The sequence below is a fragment of the Mustela nigripes genome, chromosome 3 (genome assembly GCF_022355385.1).
Source record: "Mustela nigripes isolate SB6536 chromosome 3, MUSNIG.SB6536, whole genome shotgun sequence".
Lineage (NCBI taxonomy): Eukaryota > Metazoa > Chordata > Mammalia > Carnivora > Mustelidae > Mustela > Mustela nigripes.
In genome coordinates, this window is record NC_081559.1 from 171,679,214 (window position 1) to 171,699,899 (window position 20,686).

A 20,686-nucleotide genomic window follows, 5' to 3' on the forward strand; every position below is an offset into this window, starting at 1 on the left:
TGGCACATCTATGTGGTTGCCCATGCTATCCATTTCTTTTTCTTTCTTTTTTTTTTTTTAAAGATTTATTTATTTATTTGACAGACAGAAATCACAAGGAGGCAGAGAGGCAGGCAGAGAGAGAGGAGGAAGCAGGTTCCCTGCTGAGCAGAGAGCCCGATGCGGGGCTCGATCCCAGGACCTCGGGATCATGACCTGAGCCGAAGGCAGAGGCTTTAACCCACTGAGCCACCCAGGCGACCCAATGCTATCCATTTCTGCTGAAATGTTTTTTCTCCTCTGCATGAATAGAACTCTATAATGTTTCAGGATTTGCTACTGCCTCCACAAAGTTTTCCTGGAAGTTCCCAACCTGGCCTCTAAATCAGCTCTCTTCAACTTTCTCTCATATGCACAACAACCTCTATCTCCATCAATTTCCTCACCATACGTACTTAAATATTACATTCAGGTGTCTGCATTCATCATTAATCTGTAAGCTAAAGAGGGTGTGTGTGTTTTTTTTTTTTAAAGATTTTATTTATTTATTTGACAGACAGAGATCACAAGTAGGCAGAGAGGCAGGCAGAGAGAGAGAGGAGGAAGCAGGCTCCCCGCTGAGCAGAGAGCCCAATGCGGGGGCTGGATCCCAGGACCCTGAGATCATGACCTGAGCCGAAGGCAGAGGCTTTAACCCCTGAGCCACCCAGGCGCCCCAAGACTGTGTCTTGTATGATGTTTTAAACCTGGGATTCAGCACATACTACACATTCCATAGAAGTCTGTGAAATTGCTAGTGGCTCCTTGTATTAAGAAAATAGTAAAAATAAATGGGATGAGTGAACAATCTAATTTGTACCTTGTATTTTGATAAAAATAATAGCATATTTTGCCTTTAGAATTTATAAACTTACATGTGAATTTACAAAAAAATTACAAAAATATGTGTAATAATGGAAAATGTACATATATATGTATATATGTATAAAAGACAGAATGACAGCAAAATGTTGTGTGTGTGTTTTTTTTTTTTTTTGCCCCCTCAAACTACAGTAGTGGCATTATGTGTAATTTGGGAGCCCAGGAGAGCAAATTTGTTTCAATTCTCCTTATCTTTCACAGGGAACATTGGCCTTTTTTTTTTTTTTTTAAGATTTTATTTTATTTATTTGAAAGAGAGAGAGTGAGTGAGAGAGAGTGCATGAGCAGGGGCTAGGGGAGAAACAGACTCCCCAGCTGAGCAGGGAGCCCAACATGTGATTGATCCTAGGACCCTGAAATCATGACATCAGACATAGGCAGACGTTCAACCCACTGAGCCACCCAGGCACCCTAGACTTTTTTATTGTCAGATGTATACACACACACATGTCCATATATATGTTTATATGTTTATATCCTTTATCACAAAAGATATAGGGAAATTTTTTAAAAGATATAGGAAAATATATTACATATATTTTAAGTATCTTCTGGATATTTTCCATGATCATACTATAATTCAGATGTAAGATCATCTAAAAATTCTTTTGATTCCATTATTTAAGTTATTTACCAAAGTTTTCCCAGTATAGTTCATTGTTATAGTTGATTTTGGAAATCTACAAAAGCCACTGAAACAAGCTGAGGTATTATCTGACATTTGTGTGTTCCAAACATTGAGTAAATAAAATTTTTCTTTGCCTTAAAAATACTAAACTTTAAATAATACTTGGAAAATATATTTCTATTTTTATGCATCTAATCATCAAGCACCCAGAATAAGATTCTCCTTAAGTTGAATGGATTTATGAATTAAATTTTTAGTTAGGTTCCATGGAATTCTGACATAAATGGTTTGTTCTGGGTGTTGTTTCTCACGAGATAGTTGCACAGACAACTGTTGATAACAATTTCTCAATCTTAATTTTTAACCCCATTTAGGTTTGTTTGTGTATACCGACTTTGCAGCCCACCCACACTAATGTCTTTATTATTTACCTTTATATCTAGTGCTACTACTTTTCCTCTTGAAATGTCAAAGTAATCTTCACACTGTCAATTTTGTTGGAATGAATTCCATTAACTCTCTTAAAGATGCTGTCCTTCTATTTGGTACTTGCTTAAAGGCTAACTACTTCTATATGCAACCAAAATGCTTTATACTTCAGGGTCTGAGACATAGACTTATGGAGTTTCTAAAAAGTTCAGGGTTTAATCTTTGGCATAGTATTTCCAATCATGGAGTTCTTTCTTATCAGTTTCAGAGGTCAAGATTTGTGCAGTCTTAGCAATTTTTCAGACTTTTTTTTTTTAGGTTATTTTCTTCTTCAGAGAAGCTCTAATGCGTATCTTCTCCTCAAGCTATCTTTTCCTACCAAAAAATATTACACAGCACTGTAATTCATAAAAAACTTTTCACAACCTGCACAATTTAAGAAAGATTTAGTGTTTCACTATTTGTTCCCCTAGAATTAGTACTTGCAAGCTAAAGTCTTGTCTACAAATGGAATTTCATAATAGCCCATCACAAAACTCTTTCATCCTTTATGTTTTGTATTTTCGTGTTTCCTAGAATTTAGTACAAAGCTGTTGGATATTTTAGGATTCTAAACATAGTAACACTTGACATTATATAGCCTTCTGGTAATTCTAATAAACAACACCCTATAACTAGTTTGAAGAGTTACACTAAATCAAAAACTCCTACAGTAAGTCTGTAGTATTCTATCATTTCTTCTTTACATGAAGATTCTCTTTATAAGAGAGTCAAATTCCAATTGTTTGGAATGCGGTATTTTAATTTAATTGGATGTTTTCTAGGTTAAATGAATAGAAAACAAACAAATGGAAAGTTCATTCTCTTTCTTTGAAAATGTGTTTCTTACCTGTATTTTAGTCCTTGTTTTTGTAAGTGTACTTATAGTAAATGTAAATTAATCAATGATTGATGATCTAGAATCTTGCAGTGGTACATGAAGAGCAACGTACGTGTGAAATGGAAATAATGAAGAGAAAATGGGAATATGGCTAAATTTGAACTGGTTCAAGCTATGCACTTATTTTGTGCCTTTTTTTTTTAAGTTTCTTTAATAAGCTTTTTTCTTGTTACCTGTTTCATTTTCTACAGATGTCTAAAACCTTCATTACTCCCTGGCTGGTTTGAGCCTTTAGATGTGGCTTGCTTTATGCATTAAGTGTTTTTAAAATGCCAACATGTAAAAGGTAGAAAATATGATGTGAATATATATATATATATATATATATAACTTTTATATAACTTTTCTCATGCCAATAGAGATATAATATATATATATATATACATATATATATTTTTTTTTTTTAAGCTTTCACTTCACTAATTGGTAGGTTCACAAGAACAGGGAACTTCTCTGTTGTGTTTTACTGCTAAGACCTCCATATTTAGAACAACGCCTAGGACACACTGAATGACTAATTAATTTGAGCTTGTGACTATTGCAAGTTGTATGAAGTTACAAGATGGGGGTAAAACAAATCTAAATTGAGTGCTTGAGTTTGTTCCCTTCTTACTGAGGTACTAAACACTTTTCCTATAACCACGTGACTCAGAAACCACTATGAAATGATTACTGAAAATGCATTTATGATTTAAGTGAATAATTTATGATATAAGTGAATAAATATAAGGTTTTGTTTCCTAAATGTGCTAGCGTTGCATATGCTGAATACTATAAGAAATACAATCATGAACAAGGAATGAATGAATTTGGAATCTTCTCTCAAGTTGCTTACAGTACAGTAAGGAGAATATATAAAGAAATAAGATTTTGAATAGAGAGAACATACTTTGGTCAAAATCTAATATAAATTCATGATGACAGTTCTAAAGCACTTGAGGTAAATTGTTTCAGATAAGACAATTTTAATTTTAAAAACTTAGTAATAAGATTTTTAAAAAGATTATACAGCAGGTTTTGTGCTAACTTTTCTCATGCCAATAGAGATATAATAGGTATCTTAATTTTCTAGAGTCCAACTTGGAGAATCAAAAACAGACCATGGAGGCAAAAGGCACATAGAAGTATGAACCAAGCTGCTGTAAATCCTTAGATTATCAACATAAAACCATATTTTAGTATTCATGAATTGACTGTAGAGCCAAAGCTTTGAAACTAAACTCAAATTTAAGTTTCAATAAAATTTTCTTTCTTATAAGAAATAGCTATCAGAGGGGCATCTGGGTGGCTCAGTGTGTTAAAGCCTCTGCCTTTGGCTCAGGTCATGATCCCATGGTCCTGGGATGGAGCCCCACATCGAGCTCTCTGCTCAGCCAGGAGCCTGCTTCCCTTCCTCTCTCTCTGCCTGCTTCTCTGCCTACTTGTGATCTCTGTCTGTCAAATAAGTAAATAAAATCGTAAAAAAAAAAATAAATAAATAGCTATTAGAGACACAAGATGAATTGGCCCATTTATTTATTTATTTATTTGTTTGTTTATTTATTTGACAGAGAGAGCAAGGTCACAAATAGGCAGAGAAGCAGGCAGAGAGAGAGAGAGAAGGATAGGCAGTCTCTCCACTGAGCAGAGAGCCCAATGCGGGGCTCAATTCTAGGACCCTGAGATCATAACCTGAGCAGAAGGCAAATGCTTAACCCACTGAGCCACCCAGGTGCTGAACTGGCCCACTTTAAATTCAGAATCTGAACCTATTCTTTAAATTTTAAAAGCAGTGGGTAACTACATTTATATAGTAGGTAAGGGAGAATTTAGATTTTTCAAGAACTATAATGTTTTTTTTTTTTTTTTTTTTTTTTTTTTTTTTTTTGGTTAGGGTCTTCAAACCATTCAGAATCTAATGCAATTTTGGACTCTTTCCTTAGGAAAAATTATGATCATTTAAAATTCTGTGCATTATTTTGAAGTTTCATAGATTTCTGAAATCTTAGACCCTATATAAAACCATACTAGAATATTGTTCTTAATAACATCAATACCCATTTTATTCATTGTTTTATACATTCATAAAATGTTAATTATTCTTTAATTCATACCTATACAGACTGGTGGGCTGGGCTGCCAGAAGTATCGATTTTCTACCTGAATGCAGGTTATTCTTTCTTCTCCTTGAAGCTCATAGCCTGGGTCACATTGAAAAACAACAGTGTCCCCAGGTTCTCGTCCATCCCCATTTCGAGTCCCATTCATGGGAACCCCTGGGTCACGACATGCAGTGGCAACAGAACCTATCAAAAGACAGAAACAAACCTTTAGTTTTCATGCTACCAAAATCAGTTTAAAGTTCCAGACCTTACAGTTTAGAACCTTCCTCATATCTATGTGCTTTTAGAAATTTAACTGATAAAATGTTTGAGTCAATTTTTCAATCCCTACACAAAAAACTAATTTTAATTGTTTTTGTTGTTGTTGTTGTTGTTGTTAATCTCTGTGCTAATTTGTTTCAAGAAGAGACATGACATTTTAGTAGCTCAATAATAGATTTCCTGAAAATTATTAGATGCTCTGTAAAAGACTGTGCAGAGGATGAAAAGAAAGCCACGGAGAGTTTTCTCTGCAACAGATCTATTCCATAAAGGACTTGTATCTAGAATATATAAAGAACTCTTAAAACTCAAGTGTGGTCCAGGGGGAGGAAGAAGAAAAACATTCAATTAAAAAATGGACAAAAAACATTTCAATGAAGAGGATAGTGGATGGTAATGAAAAGATTTGTTTAACATCATTAACCATTAGGAAAATGCAAATTAAAACTGCAATGAGATATTACTATATACCTATCAGATCAACTAGAATAAAAAATAAGATCACTGAATGCTGGCAAGGTTCTGGAGAAAATGAAATTACTCAGGCATTGCTGTTGGAAATATAAAATTCTACAGCCACTCTGAAAAGAAGTATGGTAGTTTCTTGTAAGACTAATGAGTTTACCATACAGCTCGGTAATTACACTCTTGTACATTTATCCCAGAGAGGTAAGGACTTAGGATCACATACGTATTTATTCATAGAAGATAAAAAGTAGGAACAACCCAAATATCCTTCAACAAGTGATTAGTTAAACTGTGTATTCATACCAAGGAATATTACTCAGCAATAAAAAGGAATGACAATGCACATGACAACTTAAGTGGATCTGGAAGGAGTTATGAAGAGTGAAAACATACAATATCAAATGGTTGCATACTATATGACTTTATTTATGTAACATCCTTGAAGAGACAAAAATCAGAAAGTTGAAAAACAGATTAGTGGGCACCAGAGGTTGTGGGGGAGGGGACGGAAGGCAAAGATAGCACGAGGGATGCTTGTGATGAACTGTACTGTGTCTTTATCATGGTGGTGGTAGTCATACAAGTCTACATAGAACAAAATAAACATAAACACACAGATATATGTAAAATTCATAAAATTTAAGTGACAGATTGTATCAAAGTCAATTTTCTGGCTGGGAGATTGTGTCATATTTATGCAAGAAGTTGTCATTGCAGGAAACTGGGTGAAGAGTATACAAGGTCTTTTTATTTCTTACAACTAGTTGCATGTAAAAGTGTTTAAAACTAAAAAAAAATTTTAAAAATCATTAGAGAAAAGGAGAGCTGTATGAGGCTACTGTTCTTCTATATCCAGTATATGACACATTTAACAATAGAAACTCCAATTATTCAGGTTAATGGAACAAAATATAATTTTGAATTGCCATAAAGTAGATTTATCCTAAAGCATATGGCAATTAAGTATCAAGACAAAGAAGCTATTAAAATTTCCACTTAAACCATTATTAAACTACAATCATAAATGTAGGATGCAGCACTTGTATAAATTATTTTTTAAATTGCATATTAAACTAATGACACAAACTGCTGGATTACAGACACATAACTGATAGTCACTCATTCATTCACTTATAACTTAATAGATCCCAAGTATCGTGCTAGGTTCTAGGAATACAAAGAGGAAATAAGCAGACACAAATAGAATTGAACAGACTTTCAAATTATTTTGCATAGTGGTGGTACCAAAAATGAAATTCTACTATAAACATCCTGAGTGGGTACATAGGTAGAAACAGATAAATGATGATTGATAGATAGATAGATAGATAGATAGATAGGTGATACATAGTTAGATAGATAGATGATGGATAGCTAGGTTCTTCAATATGTCAATCTATTAATCTGTCTAGTAAACTTGTTGTAGCTCATCTAATACACATATGCAATAAAGAAATCAGGGAATCTACACACAGTATTGTAATGTTCTGACTCTTAATATTGTGTGGGAATCAAAATGAACATATCAAGTAAAAAAAACTTGAGGAACAAAAAAAGGATATTGGTGGGATATTAAACCTGACACCGAATAAAAAGTAGTAACTCTGTTAAGTGTTATCAAGTGACTCCTGATCTCAGCTCAGGTCCTGATCTCAGGGTCATGAGTTCAATCCCTGTGTTGGGCTCCATGCCCAACATAGAGCCTACTTGAAAAAAAAAAAAAAAGAGAGAGAGAGAGAGAAAGAATCTGTTAAAAAAAAAAAAAAAAGGCACATAAGTGGCTCATTCAGTTGAATATCCAAATCTTGATTTTGGTTCAGGTAATGATCTCAGGGTCCTGAGATCAAGCACCCTGTAGACTCTGAGCTCAGCACCAATTCTGCTTGAGATTCTTTCCCTCTCCCTTTCCCTCTCCCACGTCATGTATGTGCACCGGCATGCCCTCTATCTCTCAAATAAAATCTTTAAAAATAAAATAAAATCCAGTAATAACAAAAAAGTGACCATTCATATATGCATATGTAATATACATATATTTTGTTTACTTTTTCAGCAGACTAAAAAAGTTAATTTTTAAAGGGTTACAATTTTAAGAGTTACAAAATGTGGACAGCAAATATAATTTTACTGATCACTTAAATGAAGGAAAAGCTATGTATCTTTATATGTATTATAAAGGTGGATTGGTAGGCCCTTGGGGGCCTCTATCTTCCTGGCCAGGGGTTCAGGTACCGTCTTAGACCCACCACCCCTGGGATGAGCAGGGGCCTTGGCTTTGGGCCCCTCCTTGGCCACATGGGCAATGACCTCTTTAGGGATGTGGTTTTCCTTCTTTATGGCTGGAGAAGCAACACCATTCTTGCCCTTAGGGACAATAAGGGTTTTGCTTCATTTTTCTGACAAAATAATGTTTCTGAGCAATGATTACAGGCAGGGACTTTATGTATATAATTCCTTGAATATTTCTAACAACCTTATGAGACAAGTGTCATTATTATTCCTATTGTAGAGGTGAGAAAACTAAAGTTTAGAGAGATTAAGTAACTTGTCCAATACTACAAAAACTAAAGAATACAGAAGCAAGATCTGAACCCAAATCTGTCTTAGAACCCAAATTCTTAAATGTTATACTAGACTGTCCTTTTGTACCTGAAACTGTTCTAGAGATGCAATTTTTCTCCTCAATAAAGTAAAATAAAATAGATAATGAAATAAAATAACAAACCCCACTAAGAAATTATGGGAAAGGTAGGGATTATATATATTGATAACTATAAAAGCTAGAGCTGTCATAAATTTGAACCATCCTAAAAATATTAAATTTACCTTCATAGGAATTCTTTTTGAAACAGTTGTTTTTAGTTGTTAATAACAAATCCATACTGGAGAATATTGAGGGAATGGGGCAGGGACTTGGTTCCAGTATCAAAGTGAATGTGTTCTGTTATGCCTGCGTGTCCCTTACAGAGCATCTCCAGTGCATCACAGACTCTTCCAGTATTGATAGAGATCTTCTTGTGAAGTATTTTTGTAATAAACTGAGTCATTAAGGTTTTCTTGAATTGCTCTGGGATGGTTCTCACCCAAAAGAAAGTGATACATGTATTTGTTTTACAATATATTAGTGGGAAGTGATGTTCTACATATGAGATTTATTTTTAAGATGGTTTTGTTGGGAAAGAATTGACATAAATAAAAAATGTGATCAACTTTCAATGTGAAAAGTGGTTAAAATAAGATGACTTTGATATGATAATGAACATATAGTTTCTGAAAATATGGCTTTGCCTTTGGGTCAGCTTAACTTGAAGAGAGGTGGTGAACACATACTGTTCCTTTTTTTCTCAATTAATAAACAAATTAGGTTAATATTTTAAAGCACAATAGAGAATGATGAGGCTTAAAGAAAGACTGATGATATATATATATGTGTGTGTGTGTGTGTGTGTGTGTGTGTGTGTGTGTATTTCTTTTTCCCCCTTGCTTGGAATTACTTGAGTTCTAAAAGCAACTAGTTAGATATGTACAAGAACAATTATTTGGTGTGAATGCTGTTGTCTTATTTACTTTATTTATTCAAAGTTTGATCTCCATACTGGGTATACTCTGTGTTTGTGGGCAAAATTATAATAATTTTAGTATCAATAATTCTTGTTTTCTGTATTGAATAGGAGGTATAACCATTGAAGAAAATAAATAACCACTTAAGGAGCCATACAATATCTCCTTGGGAATTAGAGGTAATCTCATGTAATTAGGATAGTTAAATTAGCAGTTTTATAATTCTAGAGCTTAAGGTATTAGTGACATATATAAAAGTAGATAATTTTTATTTGATATTAATTTTTCACTTTTGTAGAACATAAAATTGTCAGAATTTATAATTCTTATTTGCTTTTTCTTTTTGTTAAATAAATTTTTAAGTAGATCTTTGATTCTTTTTATCTTCCTATTCTGGAATAATATGCAGCACGTTTCTAAGTAATAAAGACTGTTTTGTAATTAAGTATTTTAATTTAGCAACTCCTTTAAACAAATTAAATATACATATGTCAGAAAATAATACACTTATCACCAATGTATTAACATGAGTGATTTCTATTTATTTTCTTCATTTTTTAAATTGTTTCAAATTTAATTGATGGAATAAACATCTGTATTTGTTCTATTAGGTTGACGTGTGTCATTCATTCCTGATTTTTTTTCTAACATATATATGTAAACAGAAATTCCAACAAAGATAAAGGGTCTTAACCTGGTGTGTCACCTGTAATGATACCATGAAAGGGACATTCTGGAAATAACACATAGTAGGCTATTTATATATATTATATAATATCCAAATATAGCTTGGATTGAACTTACAAACCTTATTAATTGACAATAAAAGATAACTGCCCTTCTTTGTTTCTCTCCCCTCAAAAGGACTGGCCATTTATATTAATGGATATTCTAGAATTTGATTCATTAAGTGGCTACTGTAAATTCCTCTCTTTATACTAGATGACTATTCCATAGAAATGATAATAGTCATAGGGAAAAAGTATATAACTAAATAATGTGAATAGTTAATATGTAATATTTTTGGACACTATCTTTCAAATCCTGTGTTATGAGCTATTTTTCATTTGATTGAGGAAAAAGTCCAAGTACTACAATTCTCTAGTAGTTAGTATTTTTCCAGTAAGAAAATTCAGGCTTACAAGGGATAAGAAACTTGCTCAACATCACACAGTTATTTACAGTAGTTGAAGTGGAAATGTAGACATGAAAACGTATCCAAGGACATTTCTCAAATAAAAATGTTATTGTCTTTGAAATAAAAAAATGCTTAACATGTAGACTACATTATTAAACTTGATTGATATGAATACTTAAAGTGAAATATCTAAAATATGTTATTAAACTTCAAGTGTCATTTTAAAATCGAAAGAGCATCTACCTATCATTCGGATGCAGCAATCCAAAGGACTATATATTGACAACATTTGAATTTAAATCTAATTAGTGTTTTACTAAAAACAGTTGCACAACTATCAATGTATCTGTCTTATCCATAGGTATATATTGTGTCAAACTAAATAAACTCTGTGTATCTAAGAAAGAGAAGCAGTTAAACATGAAGAACAGTTAATTTAGAAGAGAGTCCAATAAAAAATGATAGTAATGATTGCTATGTCTATTGAGAACATATATCTTCCAAAGCACTAGGCTAAAAGTGAAGTTTATACTCTTAATCTAAAACACCAAATCCTTATGAAGTATTATTATCATGTCCATTTTTAAGTGGGTAAAATGAGCCTCAGTGATGCTAAGTGCTTGCTCTTAGCAGAATGGGGATTTTAATTCAAGAAACAAGAGTTTTAACCACTATGGTATACAGTCTCAGTAGAATCTTATGCCATTACCAAATAAAACAAAACAAAGTCACGTCCTACTAATGGCCATTTATATTAATGGCTATTCTAGAATTTGTTTATTGTTAAAAGAATTAGATATAGTTTTAAATGGAAAGGAGGAAATATTGAGCAGCTTAGAATTCTTTATTGCTATACAACAAAAATTTCTTGCTGCTAATATTTCACCATAAAGGGGAGCAAAAAAGACAGACTCTAAGTTCTTTTCATAGGTATTATTAACAACAGAAATAGAGTCTAGCCATATGTATGGTAAATTTAGCCGTATATGTGCCCGATGGTATTCTTTAATTACAAAACTAAGGGCATTCCAATCCAATGTTTTCTATTATTCTCTCTCTTCTCATCTTTTGCCCAATTTCTTCTCTTACAGTTCACTGAGAGAGTAGAAGAAGTAACACAGGGATACCCTCACTTTAGCACCACTAAATTTATCATCCCACTGGTGTCTGCACCTATATTCTCTGTTTCCTCTGTGGTTGGAAGAGAGAAGGTGTTTTGCTCTGTATAAATTCAACCCTAGTTCTTGGCTGCAGGTATTAAACTCTCTATCTCTCAAAGGCTTTATTCCTAAACATTTTTTTTTTTATCTCTTCTGAATTACCAGTTCTTCTTTCCTCAGTGGTCCATTCCCAATAGCATACAGACATAATTTATATATTCCATCTTAAATAAACAAACAACACTCTTATTACACCTCCATCCTCTTCCAATTATTTCCCCCATTTCTCTCCTTTAACAGGAAACATGAAGCATCTCTCTTGAGGGAGATGTCTGTATAACTCTTTCCACTTTCATCATCAGCTTTGCATCTGATTTATTCACTGAACTGCTCTGGTCAAATCTAGCTGCCAGATCCAATGGTAACTTCTGTGCCTTCTTTTTTCAGAAACTTCTCTGCAACATATGCCACAACTGATAGCTCACTCCTTCCTTCTTCAAGCACTTGTTTTATTGGTGTCCCAGTCCTCAGACTCTGCTAATTTTCTTTTTGGCTTACTTGCCATTCCTTTTATAGTATCATAAATTTCTATCTGTTTAACCTAATGACTGTTTCTATCTTTTAACCTAATGACTGAGGGCTACAACACTCCAGGGATTAGTGCTTAATGTTCTTCTCCCTTCATACAGTTTCCTCTAGGATAACTTCATCTGACCCCACAGTTTTAAATACTCTTTTTAGCTTAATGCCTCCTAAATTTATATATTCAGCATTGATGTCCCCCTTGAGTTTCCAATCATGCTATTCAACTGCTTTTTTAGCTCCTTTACTTGGATATCTAATAGACCCATCATTTACCACCCAAAACATTCATAAAATTGAAAGATCTTTTAATTTTAAGATTTTTTGGAAAGAAAAGTATAAAAAAGCTATTAAAATTTCACTTGCGTATATAATTTTCCCTATGCTATTGATGTCAATAAAATCAAAGAAATGAAAGTTCCAGTTGGAAACAAAAAATTTCTTATTGCTAACTTCTAATTTATTAAACCATCTAGATAAGAATACCTTTGTTAGAATTAAATTCACCATATGAGTTAAAAATCACTGACATTAGAAATAAATTGAATATTGGCAAAAATACAAAGTCTTATAATTTTTACTTTTTTTAAGCTAGTGATTTTACCTTGTATGGTAGCATTTGATATAAGTTGTACAGCATATGACTGAATTTTCAACATTGTTACAACTCATCAGTGCTATAAATATACTTCTGACTTCTCATCTTGTGTTTGTTTTAACTTAAATGAGAGTGTAATTTAATCAGAAATAGGCACTTCACCTAATACATGCATATACCAGTGCATATACAGATTTCAAATACAGTATGGATGATGGCTTGAACTATGATTCAGAGGTAGTGTCTGAATGACTGTCTTAGTGACCTTGGGCAAACTGATGTTCCAGTTTTTTTATTGCATTGTTTTCTGCAATAGGGAATAAATACACTAAAATCACTCATAAGTTCCAGCATGTCCTTTCTCTTCAGAAAATTGACTCTTTGATATAAACTTGTTTATCTCAAGACCTTTCAAAAAAGAAAAACCTAAGATTTCATTTAGTTGAATAAGTAATGTTATCAGAAACAAGAGAGCCTTAGAATCTAGTCTCACCTATGGTAAGAAAGGACATTGATCACATTGTACTCTGCCTGAATTTTAGCTGCCTCATCTGTAAAACTGGCATGGTAATATTTTACCTGCCTGATTTAGTATCAGATAAAATCTTAAAGTTCTATTCTAACAATTATGTTACATAATCTTATGAAAATATCAATTCTGAAGTGAATCATTAAAGACCAGTGGTTTTATACATTTTTGCAATGTTAGGATTTGGCAAGGTCATGGTCCAAATTTGGTATTCACAAGGCTTTACATTCATTCCCCTCTTCCTGTTTCATTGCCTTATACTCCTGTATTGACTGAGAAATAGCACTATATTTTCCACTTCACTATCTATAAGGAAATCAAGTGGGGTAATGGGAATATTTAACCTGGAAGAAAATTCCATCCAGAGTCAAATAAATCAGAAAATATTTGAAATGCAGATGGTAACCTAGAGGTGGATTTCACCCAGGAGTATTTTGCCCTTGAATGAGCTCTTGTTTTGTACAAGATCCATCAATTTTATAAAGAATGTTCAACATCATTACTAGGCCTACACTCTGCCAGCTACTCCGTAATGTGGCTATCTTTAGAATTTCATTATGTTTCTAAGGCTACACCTAATGATATGGCAAGTCAGGTTAAAGTAGATGGCAGCATGACAGAGACATTCCCATCAACCCAGGAGGGAAACAAAGCTGTTAATGTGGGATACAAAAGGAACGACAAAGTCAGAGTTGCACTATACTTCTAAGAATATAGAAACTTATTTAAAAAATGCATATTCGGGCGCCTGGGTGGCTCAGTGGGTTAAGCCGCTGCCTTCGGCTCAGGTCATGATCTCAGGGTCCTGGGATCGAGTCCCGCATCGGGCTCTCTGCTCAGCAGGAGCCTGCTTCCTCCTCTCTCTCTCTCTGCCTGCCTCTCTGCCTACTTGTGATCTCTCTCTGTAAAATAAATAAATAAAATCTTTAAAAAAAAAAAATAAAAAAAAAATAAAAAATGCATATTCAATTATTTCACAAGATTATTATCATGCACCCACAATGATCCAGATATTATGCTTGATATTAGAGATATATTTTAATGACACCACCTCCCTGCCTTCAATGTGGCTTATGCTTCAATCTGAGGACAAAAGTGGGAATAAAATTACTGATATAATTTTTGTGAAATCATAAGGCATGTTAGGTTGATGACCCAAAGTTACCTATACAGGAAACTGGTTTTATATCTAAAAATTATAAAAGACTATATAAAAGTCTAATTTGAAATTGAATTCTAATATGGTATCACTAGAAAAAATAAGCAAAATCATGCAAAAATGGTTTTACATTATTTTTAACTGACAATATATAGTCTCAGTGTACTTGGTTTTACATCATTAAACAATTTCCTATTCAACCAGATTTATTTAACATTTGTTAAGTACTAAGTACCAGGGGCAGTGTCAATTTCTAGGAATACAAATATTAATATGATAACATCTCTTCAAAGGAACGTAATCTAAGAGAGACAGCAGATGTGTACATAGCTTTAATATAATAAAATGAGTATTAAAATTAGGTGACTTTTTATCATTCAAACTGGAAAGTTCTGGGAATGAAACATGGAATTAAAAATAATGTATGTAATTAAAAATATGTATTGACCGGCACCTGGGTGCCTCAGTCATTAAGCGTCTGCCTTCAGCTCAGGTCCTTAGGTTGTGATCCCAGGGTCCTGGGATTTAGCCCCACGTCAGGCTTCCTGCTATATTGGAAGCCTGCATCTCCCTCTCCCACTACTCCTGCTTGTGTTCCTGCTCTCACTATCTCTCTCTCTCTGTCAAATAAATAAATAAAATTAAAAAAATATATATGCATTGACTAACAAAACTGGTATTATATTGATGAACATTTCAAAATAGCTATCCATACAAAAACTCTTTTTAAAGTAATTTTGTAAAAAATCATATATTTATGCACAAAGAAACATATTCTTTATATGAATTACCTAAACATTAAAAATAATGTAATCAAAATAATCATTTGTGGTACATATGCACATCATCATTGGTTTCTTGCCCATTATGTAGTGCCTTTTACTTTTTTTCCTAAAGAATTAATATATTCTTATTTTTATTAGTATTGTTAAAGATAGTTTAAATACATTTATTTTATTATTTTTTTAAGATGTTATTTATTTGACAGAGAGAGAGAGGTCACAAGTAGGCAGAGAGGCAGGCAGAGAGAGAGGGGGAAGCAGGCTCCCTGCTGAGCAGAGAGCCTGACAAGGGGCTTGGTCGCAGGACCCTGAGATCATGACCTGAGCCAAAGGCAGAGGCTTCAACCCACTGAGCCACACAGGTGCCCCGATAGTTTAAATACATTTAAAATTATTTACATGTTCAAATGATGTCTCCACAGGCCATACTATTTTTACTTAAGAAAGTTTTCTCTTTATAGGTGCTGAGATATCTGGTAAGTTTAGGGCTAATTTTTAAAATGGAGGAAAGTTTCAATTTGGGTTTTTGGCTATTTTTTTTCATACAGAAATGTGCATACATTTCAGCTCAAATATTTTCATAGATACTGAATTTTATTTCTTTTCGGATATCTTTCTTTGACAAAGATTTTTACAATGTAAAATTTGTTAAACAAGTTTTCTTTTTTTTTTTCAAGATATTATTTATTTATTTGTCAGAGAGAGAGAGAGCGAGCACATGCAGACAGAGTGACAGGAAGAGACAGAGAGAGAAGCAGGTTCCCTGCCAAGCAAGGCGCCCGACATGGGACCCGATCCCAGGACGCTGGGATCATGACCTGAGCTGAAGGCAGCCGCCCAACCAACTGAGCCACCCAGGTGTCCCAACAAGTTTTCTTATATTATGATTTTTTTTTTTTTTTTAATTGGGCTCCACTCGCAGCATGCAGCCCAATGCAGGACTTGAACTAACAACCCTGAGATCAAGACCTGAGCTGAAATCAAGATTTGGATGCTTAGCCAACTGAGCCACACAGGCGCCCTTAAATTATGATTTTTAAAATATTCACTTATAAGCTGTGTAATTGTTTTATCAATTTTATTCCATTCCAGCATAAAATATTAATGCAATACAATTAAACATAAGATAGTTTCAAATTGCAAGTAAAATAGTTTGCGCTTCCACAATTTTATAGAAATATCTAAGTTTTCCTGATGCTAAACTTTATTGTTGATAATTGTAATTCACCAAAAACTTCAAAGCTGGAGATCTTTACCATTCTTTTTTTTTTTTTTTTTTTAAGATTTTATTTATTTATTCGACAGAGAGAGATCACAAGTAGGCAGAGAGGAAGGCAGAGAGAGAGGAGGAAGCAGGCTCCCTGCTGAGCAGAGAGCCCGATGTGGGACTTGATCCCAGGACCCTGAGATCATGACCTGAGCCGAAGGCTGCGGCTTAACCCACTGAGCCACCCAGGCGCCCAGATCTTTACCATTCTAATAACTGAATATTTTGACTAAAGGTTTTCAACTGATTTAATGAAAACCACATTTAAACTTTTCATTTTCTAAGAATTTCAATACCATAGCAGAGCATTTTGGTCAATTTTGCAAAAGAGTGTTTTGGAGACTCAAACCTTTCAAAGTCTGAATGACAAACAGCAGAAAGAGAAAATGGTACTGATATGCTAAAGTTTACTTATTCATTTTTTGAATCAGCATCCATCTGCCACACACACACAAATGTAATTCAATTATTTCACTGTATATAAATATATCTTTACATTTTAACATTTTTATTGTGATGAGTAACATTTCCTCAGCCACAGTTAAGAATTACATGTACACCAAACCAATTCTAGGTATATTTCTGTTCCTTAATTTTATGAGAGCTTTGTTTTTATCTGAGGCTATTTATCATCAAAATTTGTATTTATACTTTTATCACAAAACAAATAACTATATTTAATATTAAACTTTTAAAATGTGAACTTAGTCTTAAAAATATTCAGAAGATAATTGTCAGCTTAAAGTTAAGAAAAAAATGTACTAAGGTGTTAACATATATAGAGGTGAAAGAAATGAAAACAATAGCCCAAAGGATTGAAGGGGAAATGGAAATACACCATTGTGAGGTTCTTATATGAGAAGTGGTGTAACAGAATTTGATGATAGATTTTACTAAGTTAAGAATGCATGTTATAAATATTAGAGCAGGTATCAAAAAATGTATAACTAATACATCAAGAAAGTGAAATTAAGAAGAAAAATCCCATTTAAAAGTTGCATCAGAAGAAAGAACTACCTCAGAATAAATTCAACCAAGGGGTTGAATTTGCAGAAGACCTGTAGTTGAAAACTACAACACATTAAGGAAAGAGATTGAAAAAGACACAAATAAATGGAAAGATACTCCATGCTCATTGATTGGAAGAATTAATATTGTTGAAATGTTCATACTACCCAAAGTAATCTACAAATTCAGTGCAATCCCTCTCAAAATTCCAATTTCACTTTTCATAGGAATAGAACAAATAATCCTAAAATTTGCAGGAACCACAAAAGGCTCTGTATAGAAAAGCAATATTGGTAAAGAAGAAAAAAGCTGGAGCCTCACGTTCCTGACTTCAAACTCTATTACAAAGCTTTCATAATTAAAACAGTGTGTATTGTCATAAAAATGGAACACATAGATCAATGGAACAGAGAGCTCAGAAATAAGCCCACACATATATGGCCAATTAGTTTATAACAAAGTAATCAAGAATATACCATGGGGAAAGGACAGACTAGACAGCCAAAAGCAAGAGAATGAAACTATCTTCCATTATACACAAAAATTAACACAAAGTGGATTAAAGACTTGAATATAAGAGCTGAAGCCGTAAAACTCCTAGAAGAAAACGCAGGCACTAAGCAACATGAGATACATCTTGGTGATATTTTAAAAAATCTGACAACAAAAGCAAAAGAAACAAAAGCAAAAACAAACAACTTCGACTGTATCAAAATAAAGAGCTTCTGCATAGCAAAGGAAACCATCAACAAAATAAAAAGTCAACATCTAAATGGGAGAAAATATTTGCAAATCATATACCTGATAAAGGGCTAATATCCAAAATACATTAAGAACTCACATAACTCAGCAGAAAGCAACAACTAGAGGACAAAAACAAACAAAAAACAATCTAATTAAAAACTGGGCAGAAAATCTGAACAGACATTTTTCCAAAGATGTACAGATGGCTAACATGTGAAGGAAAAGATGATCAACATCATTAATCATCAGAGAAATGCAAATTGTAATCACAATGAAATATTATTTCACATCTCTTAGAATGATTATTATCAAAAAGACCAGAAACTATAAGTGGTCTCAAGGATGTAATGAAAAGGTAATCTTTGTGCACTGTTGGTGGGAATGCAAATTTGTGTGGCCACTATGAAAAACGGTACATTGATTCCTTAAAAAATTAAAAATAGAATTGTTAAATGATCCAGCATTTCCACTTCTGGGTATTTGTTTGAAGAAAATAAAAACACTAACTAAAAAATACGTATGTATCCCCATATTCACTGCAGCAGTATTTACAATAGCCAAGATATGGGGGAAAAAAAGTGTTTATTGTTAATTGAGTGGCTAAAGAAATTGGTGTGTGTGTGTGTGTGTGTGTGTGTGTGTGTGTGTGCATATATATATGATGGAATACTATTTAGCTATAAAAAAGAATGAAACTTTGCCATTTGGGACAGCATGGATGGACACTCAGACCATTATAATATGTGAAATGAGTCAGAGAAAGACAGATAACATATGATTTTTCTTACATGTATAAAATAATTTTTTTTCTTATATAACAAAAAAATAAACAGAAAACAAAACTTGTAGATGCAGAGAGCCAATAGGTGGTTGGCAGAGACAGGGAATAGGGGAGGTGAAGAAATGGGTAAAGGTGTTCAAAAAGTTAAAAAATGTTAATAGAGGAGAAATATAAAAGGAACAATGAACAGGTGGATCCAATAAAATTGATGGTAATATGGTAGACAAAGTCAACTATATGAAAAGTTTACATTAACTGTAAATGGCCTAATATTTCAAAGGCTATAAATATAAAAAAGGGGAGATTTTTAGACTGTATAAAGAACTGAGACTCATTCATGTGCTATCTACTAAAAACCCACTTTAAATATACAGACACACCAAGTTAAAAGGATGCTAACTAGTACACCAATGTTAGACTACTCATAAAATATTTAATTTGAGACAAAGAAAGTTCAAGGCATGGTAAGTTATCAATGAAAAAGAGACATCTTTGTAATGAAAAAGTCAACTCATTAAAAAGCACTTAAAATATTATACACATATCTTCATAATACACAAAGCAAAAATATGACAGGACAGAAAGAATAAGTAGACACATCCACAATTGCAACTGGACTTCTGAACACTTCCCTTTCATAGTTGATAAAAAAAAATGGACAGAAAACCAGAAATGACGTAAAATTCTTCAAACACAACACTATAAACCAACTATACCTAATTGATATTTACAGAACATGACATCCAATAATAGCAAGTGCATATTCTTTTAAAATACAGATAGTACTTTAGAAAACCATATGCTGGACCATAATAGAAGTCTAAGTAAATTTAAAATTATTAAAATGGTAAAATTTTAACTGAATTTATAATACTAGATTTTTTTCCTTACAAAATGAACTTTCAGACAACACTTTGATCTCATGTAGTGGGTGTAAACAAAACTTTTACTGGAGTTAATATTTGAGGCAACTGATGCTACTGATTCTTGAAAGCAATGATGTGACTGATATAAAATTGAACTTATTGAGCTAATTGTGAAGTTCTTCTTCAAAGGAAGCTGGCACATTACTTTTCATATGCATGAGGAAGAAAATTTAGAACACGAAGCAATGAAATTGCTTAAGTAGAATTCTCTTTCTCTGAATACAACATCATGTTTTTTAAGCAGATCTAGGTCTTCTGGCTTTCACATGGTCAATTGACACTGCTATGGTCCCCATGTATGTTAATACACATTATGTGCAAGTTGCATTTTCATAATCATTTTTATTTTTAATTGAGATACTATTGGGCTTTTTGATGATTAATATATGGACATTATGAACAATGTGTACAGAATCCTTAATATGTAAGTATTCAATATCTAAAAACTATGTAGTTAATTTAAACAGCTATTCTAATGATTTATTGTCTGAAAATGTGTGGAGAATTTGTTCATAAAACAAGAATACCATGCATCAGTATCTTGAAATAACACACTCTTAGCTCTAAATTCCCAACATTTCATGTTTTACTATCATACACGTTATATTCTCAACCAAAATATCCCATCTGTCATATAAGGTTAATATATTAGTAGAAAAAAAAAAAACTGGTCCATTACTACAAATGCTATTGTGGTGCCAGGGAGCACTTTCATCTAGGAAA

The 20,686-nt window shown here is 33.0% G+C and overlaps 1 protein-coding gene across 1 annotated transcript in view; it reads right to left on the reverse strand.

Annotated features, from left to right (window-relative positions):
- CSMD3 (CUB and Sushi multiple domains 3) overlaps positions 1 to 20,686 on the reverse strand; it is a 439,117-nt gene that overhangs the window by 283,145 nt on the left and 135,286 nt on the right. The window contains exon 15 of the mRNA XM_059395523.1: positions 4,991 to 5,182. Coding sequence (XP_059251506.1) covers positions 4,991 to 5,182 — 192 coding nt within the window. The remainder of the gene's footprint in view (positions 1 to 4,990; positions 5,183 to 20,686) is intronic.